This window comes from Nothoprocta perdicaria, unplaced genomic scaffold, assembly GCF_003342845.1.
Source record: "Nothoprocta perdicaria isolate Ctin4 unplaced genomic scaffold, notPer1 scaffold_196, whole genome shotgun sequence".
Classification (NCBI taxonomy): Eukaryota; Metazoa; Chordata; class Aves; order Tinamiformes; family Tinamidae; genus Nothoprocta; species Nothoprocta perdicaria.
Genome location: NW_020455160.1, coordinates 45,808 through 52,612, shown reverse-complemented (window position 1 = coordinate 52,612; position 6,805 = coordinate 45,808). Strand labels below are relative to the sequence as shown.

Sequence of the window (6,805 nt, the reverse complement as noted above, 5' to 3'; positions counted from 1 at the left end):
CCCCCTGAGCTGGAAGACACCTATGAGTGTCTTGAGTCCCATACTCATACCTATGAGTATGAGCAGAAGAAACTCGACCTGCTGGAGACGCTCTTCTTAATGCACCCCATGATCCCATTGGCCTTCTTGGCCATGAGGGCACACTGCTGCCCCATGGTCAGCTTGTCATCCATCATGAGGCCCAGGTCCTTCTCAACAGAGCTGCTCTCCAGCAGGTCAGTCCCCAGGCTGTCCTGGTGTCTGGGGTTATTCCTCCCCAGGTGCAGGACCCTGCCCTTGCCCTTGTTGAACTTCATGAGATTTCTGACCGAACAGTTGTCCAGTCTGTCCAGGTCCCTCTGGATGGCAGCACAACTCTCTGAGGTATCAGCTACTCCTCCCAGTTTGGTATCGTCAGCAAACTTGCTGAGGGGGGCATTCCATGCCTTCATCCAGGTTGTTGATGAATAAATTGAACAGGACTGGACCGAGGACTGACCCCTGAAGGACACCACTAACCACAGGCCTACAACCGCACTCCGTCCCACTGGTCACCACCCTCTGAGCTCTGCCATGCAGCCAGTTCTCAATCCACCTCACCATCCACTCATCTATCCCACACCTCTGGAGCTTGCCCAGGAGGATGCTGTGAGGATGGTGTCAAAAGCCTTGCTGAAGTCTAGATAGATGACATCCACTGCTCTCCCCTCGTCTACCCATCTAGTCATTCCATCATAGAAGGCTATCGGGTTAGTCCAGCATGATTTGCACTTGATGAATCCATGCTGGCTACTCCTGAGCATCTTCTTGTCCTCCATGCACTTGGAGACAAAAGCCAGGATGAGCTGCTCCATCACTTTCCCAGGGATGGAGGTGAGACTGAGTGGCCTGTAGTTGCCTGGGTCCTCCTTCTTGTCCTTTGTGAAGACTAGCGTGACATTGGCTTTCTTCCAGTCCTCAGGCACCTCTCCCATTCTCCAGCACCTTTTGCAGATTCTGGTGAGCGTCTTAGCAATAACATCCACCAGCTCACGCAGCACTCTGGGGTGCATCCCATCAGGGTCCATGTATTTGTTGGTATCAAGTTGCCCTAATTGCTCTCTGCCCCAATCTTCCTCTACCTGGAGCAAGTCTTCCTCTCTCCCAGGCTACTTCACTTTTCGTAACCAGGGCACCCACCCCGTTCACCAGTGGAAAAGCTGGCAGCTCATGACTTAGACAGGTGTACTCTCGCTGGGTGAGAAACCAGCTGGATGGCTGGGTCCGGAGAGTGGTGGTGAGTGGAGTTAAATCCAACTGGTGACCAATCATGAATGGTGTTCCCCAGGGATCAGTGTTGGGTCCAGTCCTCTTGAGTATTTTTATTGACCATCTGGTTGATGGGATTGAGTGCACCCTTCAGCAAATTTTCAGATAACACCAAGATGGAAGGAAGAGTTAATCTGCTTGAGGGTAGGAAGGTTCTGCAGAGGGACCTGGACAGAGTGGATCGATGGGCTGAGGCCAACTGTATGAAGTTCAACAAGGCCAAGTGCCAGGTCCTGCACTTGGTCCCAACAACCTCATGCAGCGCTACCTGCTTGGGACAGGGCGGCTGCAGAGCTCTGTGACAGAAAAGAATCTGTGGGTGCTGGTCGACAGCTGGCTCAACATGAGCCAGCAGTGGGCCCGGGTGGCCGAGAAGGCCCGTGGCATCCTGGCTTATACCAGGATCAGTGTAGCCAGCAGGACTAGGGAAGTGAATGTCTGCCTGTACTCGGCGGTGGTGAGGCCGCACCTTGAATACTGTGTTCAGTTTTAGGCCGCTCACTACAATAAAGACACGGAGATGCGGGAAACATGCTGGAAAACCACGATGATCTTATGATTCTATGATCTACAAACGCCATCTTCAATGACAATTCTCGCTCCTACCCCATAGGGAAGGAACCAGCCTTCAGTGGTCTTTGCCAATCTCTGCTTGGTGAGTGCAGCTCCTGAGGCTTGCAGCACCATGATCAGGATGATACTCTGGGGTTTGAGGTTGTTTGTGCTGGGGAAATATAAGAAATCCTGCATTACAGGCTTTGCTTGACGCTGGGAACATTGATAGTGAGTTGTCAACCAGCACCACAGCAGGCAATGAGGAGAGCTGGATGTCCCCAAGTTTCAGCTGTGGCAGTTGTGTTCTTACATGTTCACCCCAACAGTGTTCTCATTACTTGTATTCGGCTGGAGAACTGTGTGGCAAAAAGGGATCTGGGGGTGTTTGTCAACAGCTGTCTGAACATGAGCCAGCAGTGGGCCCAAGTGGACAAGAAGGTCAGCGGTCTTGGAAAAGTTTTAGGCCCAGCTCACCCTCTTGATCTTATAAAGAAAAATGTGGCTTGAAATGTGTGTAACTTCAAGTTTTGATCTTGTCCAGAGCTTGAAAGTCTTTGTTCTCTCAGATAATGGAGCAGGACACATGCCAGGAAGGCTGCTTGCTGGATTTGTGCTCCACCTGTGCCCAGGAACTTGAGCATAACATTAGGAGAAAGTTTTTCCCAATAAGGGCTATGCTGCATTGGCCAGAAGTGCTTCAGGAAACGCAGACCCTTTGCCACCGAGAAGCAGAGACAGAACTGAGTAAGAGGACAAGGCTGTGGGCTGGACAGGTTCCCCAGCCTCCCCTGAGCTCCGTTTAGCTAATTCCTGACCTTGACGAGCTGGGTTGCCTGTGTGCAGTGGAGTGCAGAAATGTAATCTACGTTGCAGAAGGCCTCTCCTGGGAGGTTTCTGGAGAGAGACTGTCTATATGTGACTCCTAAATCTCATTTATTAAGTTCTTACAGCTTAAGGAGTAATGATGGTGCAGTCTTAAATCCAAATTCATGCTGTTTACTCAGGTTTTAAGGCAAAAGAGAACCAGTCGGATCATCAGCAGCAGGTAGCTCTGCAAGAATTCGAATCAAGGCTACATACCATTTAAATATTTTTTAATTGTTAGAAATTAGTTTAAATGGTTAGAAATGTCGTTTGGTGCCTGGTGTGTTTGTTAGGGAGCATCCCTAACACACAGACGGGCTGTCCGCTTCATTTGGGCTTTAAGTTAGAGTCGGGTGTCTGCCTGAGATACACTTCCCTCAGTCGTCCTGCTACTTAAATCTGCCTTTCTGATGTTGCCGCTATTAAAGGACTTTATCATGTGAAGATGAAATATTTCCAATCAATCACAAATCTGACAGCATTCTGGAAAAGAAGAAGAAGGCCCTCAAAGTAAGTCTTTCCTATACATGAGTTCACTGAGTCCACCATTGCACACTTGAGTCTTATTGTAAAAAAAAAAACAAAACTTTTATTGTTATCTCAGGGTTCAAAAGTCCAAATTTGGGACTTTGTGGCCTAGCATATTTGTATTTAGCAGACCATAAATGCAGTGCTCCCCTTCTCTATATGCTTTTTATTTTCTATATGCTTTTTATTTTCTATATTTTCTATGTTCTCTTTCAAATTCAGGTTGCAGTAAGGTAAGCAGGATGTGAGCACGATCTAGCCAGCTAGTCCAAAGGGCAGCTCCGCCACAATCCCATCTTCAAGGGTGGACACAGGGCAAATGTGAAACCTTTCCCAATATCCTCAGTTTCTAGCAGTTTCTGGAAACAACAGCACTGAGGTGATAGTATATCTAGATATAAAGAGAGGGAGAGAGAGAGATTTATCTTCCTTGAATGGATCCAATGATCTTGCTGTTTTAGGATTATAATTATATGTTTACATTGTTTTTTGGGGGAGGGGGAGGGGACAGGAGCAATTTTAAAAATTTTCTTTTGCTTGTGCTCTATGAACACCAGAAGATAATGTTGTTCATGCCTTCTCTTTGCAAATAAGACTTAGTCTAGCACTCCCTTTCTGTTGTTGCTGTTCTTTCTGTCAGGACTGCCCCCTCAGGGATGGGGAGCCAAGGGAAATCATGCAGCTGACGGAACAAGAGCCTTGCCAGACAGGCGTCCGTCCTCCACTGTCCAAGATCAAGCCAAGAAGTCAGTTCACAGCTCGGTGTTAGATCCAAGAATTGCCAGGCGGATTCAGGGTCAAGCTGGGGAGGTGGTATCTGGATCCAGAGTCCATAGGCACAACTGAACTGAGAACCATTATTATTCTAGCCTAGCTCAAGCGGGAACTAAAGGCAGCAGGCTGAGCTTAAATAGAACTCCTGGCCCTATGGACAGTGTGGATGCACACCCCAGGTGAGGCTAGTCAGAAGGCCTATTAAGTACTATGCAGAACATGCTTTCTCTGACCTGCTCCTTCCTTGCTAAACAAGTTACAATTGCTGAGTGTATGGGAAACAAACAAACAAACAAAAAAGTTGTATGTGATGAACTTCATGCCCTCCTCATGCTTAACACATCACTTGTGAAATGCAGTCCTATAACCAGTTAGAAGGAAATCACAAAAATCACGAGTAACTGCCCAGATGGGGAACTGAAAAGGGGAGGTCAGGGACCTCTATCTTCTCCTGGGTAAGGGATCCCAAACCAACAGTTACAAGTCCCATCACAGTGGTAGAAGCCCCGGAGAGAGACAGGAACAGCTACTGCTTGTGGTGGGACCTGCCAAGCTCATTCCTTCTTTGATGGTGCCATGTTAAAAAAAAAAAAAAAAAAAAAAAACTTGGAAAACTTGATGTTTGCAGGCTCTGAGCTGGATCTCACAGAAAAGGCTTTCCTCGATCGTGTTGGTACCAGCAGTGATTGTCATGCTGTTCTCTTTTGGGTTCAGTGGCACTAAGTGGTGCTTTAATATGTCTTAAAGAGTGTCCTGCTATGGGTTGGTGAAAATGGACCATCCTACACAGTCCCTTTCTCACACCTTTGTCAAGTTTATACTGCCCAACTTGATTTCTTCCTTACTTCCAGTTTTATGCTCTGTGCCTGGGCAAGGTGATGGACAGCAGAGCAGAGATGGAAGTTGTGAGAAGCACAAAGGGGAATCCTGCTGGAGAGGTCAGCGTCCACGTGGTCACCACTGAGAGCACTGTGCAGAGCACCCACCTGCCAACGACTGCCTTTATCATACCAGGTACGTGGGATTGTTCTCTGTATCTGCTGCCTTCACAGCCTTCTCACCGTGGATTGCTTCTCTCTTACTTGTTTGTGTCTGTGCTCCTTATAAGCCCAAGGAAGCAAAGCTGTGAGGCTGTCACCATCTCTGTGGCAGATCAAAGTCTCCTAAGCCTTAAACTGAAGCCCTGATGTTTGAGGGCTGCTGTTCCCATTGCAGCACAGTGGGCTGAGCTTGGATACCTGCTTGGCAGTGTATGTAGCTGCTTGAGCTGCAGTTATTAGGACTGGTCTGTCCCAGCTCACCAGTGTCTTTCAGGACATGTGCAGAGAAAGCCCATACCAGCCTGGATGTGCCTACATTAGCATTTAGGTGAGATCACAGGTGTGCTTTTTAAGCAAATCTCCCATTTTTTCCTGCTCCCTGAGTCTTAGTTCCCACTGTAGAGAGGCCCTGGCCTACATACTGCTTCCGCTGGCTGCAAACCCCATTGAGTTTTATTCCCTGCTTATTTACTTTAGTCTGCAACACTTAGACCATGGCTGAGAGACCGTCTCCTCTTCATCACTTTGTGTTTTTTGAGGCTGCTGTCTTGCCGCTGGGTCTTGTTTGCAACTGTGAAGAGTTTTCTGTATGTCTCTGCTTGTTTGTTTCTTTTTTTCTCACCTCAAGCAAATGCCACTACCATCAACCTTCCTGCCAGCACCTTAGAAATCCAGCGATTCCCCCGGGAGCCACAGAGAAGCGCAGGGGCTGAGAGGCCAGAGAGAGGGGCAGGGAATGAGCCCATCACAGCCACTGTCATCCCTCAGATAAGTGGGGTGCAGACTTGCAATACAGTCCGTGTGCTGGAGTGGAAAGATGGAGTGGCTACTCTGCCTGGGAGTAACCTACGGGTAAGTGTAACCGTGGGCCACCAGCTTTGCCCCCCTCAGATGCTTGCCTTTGTCAGTGGAAGTCTCCAGGCCTATGCTCACCAGGAAACAACTGCAACATGGCCAGCCTGGCAGTCCTTGCACCCTCAGCAAAGTAATGACACCCTCAGGTTTGCAAATAGCAAACGCCAGCTATTCCTGCCCTTTAGGACTCTTTTCATGCTCTATCCCAGCAATACTGTGTTGTGAGCTTAACAGAGAGCATGCGCATGGTACCTAGGGAATGTGGCAGCTCTGTTGTGCACAGGCAGCAGAGGATGTTGCTTGTAGGGCAAGATGTCTTGCCTTTCCAAGCCTTGCTGTGGAGTTGCCCAAACTCCTGCATTCACATTGAAAACCGTGGCCGTGCACTACACAGGCAATGGGTGCCTTTAGGTATACTGTGGCTAGGGAGTGTGGTGGCCTGGTAGCATGCAACAGTTTGCACAAAGTGTGCTTTCTCTCCTCCAATTTCTCAACTGCTCTCAGACCCAGAGCACTGTGTCCTCCAGGCATTGCCTTGCCCCCTCAGCACTGCCAGCTGGTGCTGGTCTCACCTAAATGCAGGCAGAAAGCAGGGGAGGGTTGGGCACTGTCTTGTGCTTTGTCCATCTCCTTGAGCCATGTGTCTCCTGACAAGTACAGCAGCCTGGCAGGCTCAACAATCAGCAGAGATTGCACTTTAGGATAGCACAGCAGCAGACTTCATTGGAACTCTCAACTTTGTGATTCTTGGAGAGCTGTCCCTTGTTGGACATCATGAATCTCTCACTCTGAGAGCTCACATATACCCACTTGCCATCATGTTAAATTTCTATTCCGTGTGTTAATTTTTTGCCTTCTGTTTTTTTTTGTTTGTTTGTTTCTTTGTTTGTTTGGTTTTTTTT

At 48.4% G+C, this 6,805-nt stretch overlaps 1 protein-coding gene across 2 annotated transcripts in view; it reads left to right on the top strand.

Moving 5' to 3' along the window:
- Window positions 1-4,871: 4,871 nt before the first annotated feature.
- The window catches only part of L3MBTL1 (L3MBTL1, histone methyl-lysine binding protein), a 19,622-nt gene continuing 17,688 nt past the window's right edge, over window positions 4,872-6,805 (top strand). Inside the window, exons 1-2 of one of the 2 annotated variants that reach the window (XM_026037331.1) lie at window positions 4,872-5,022; window positions 5,677-5,900. In XM_026037331.1, coding sequence (XP_025893116.1) covers window positions 4,887-5,022; window positions 5,677-5,900 — 360 coding nt within the window. In that variant the 5' untranslated portion in view covers window positions 4,872-4,886. The remainder of the gene's footprint in view (window positions 5,023-5,676; window positions 5,901-6,805) is intronic. The other variant, XM_026037330.1, reaches the window with a different exon arrangement.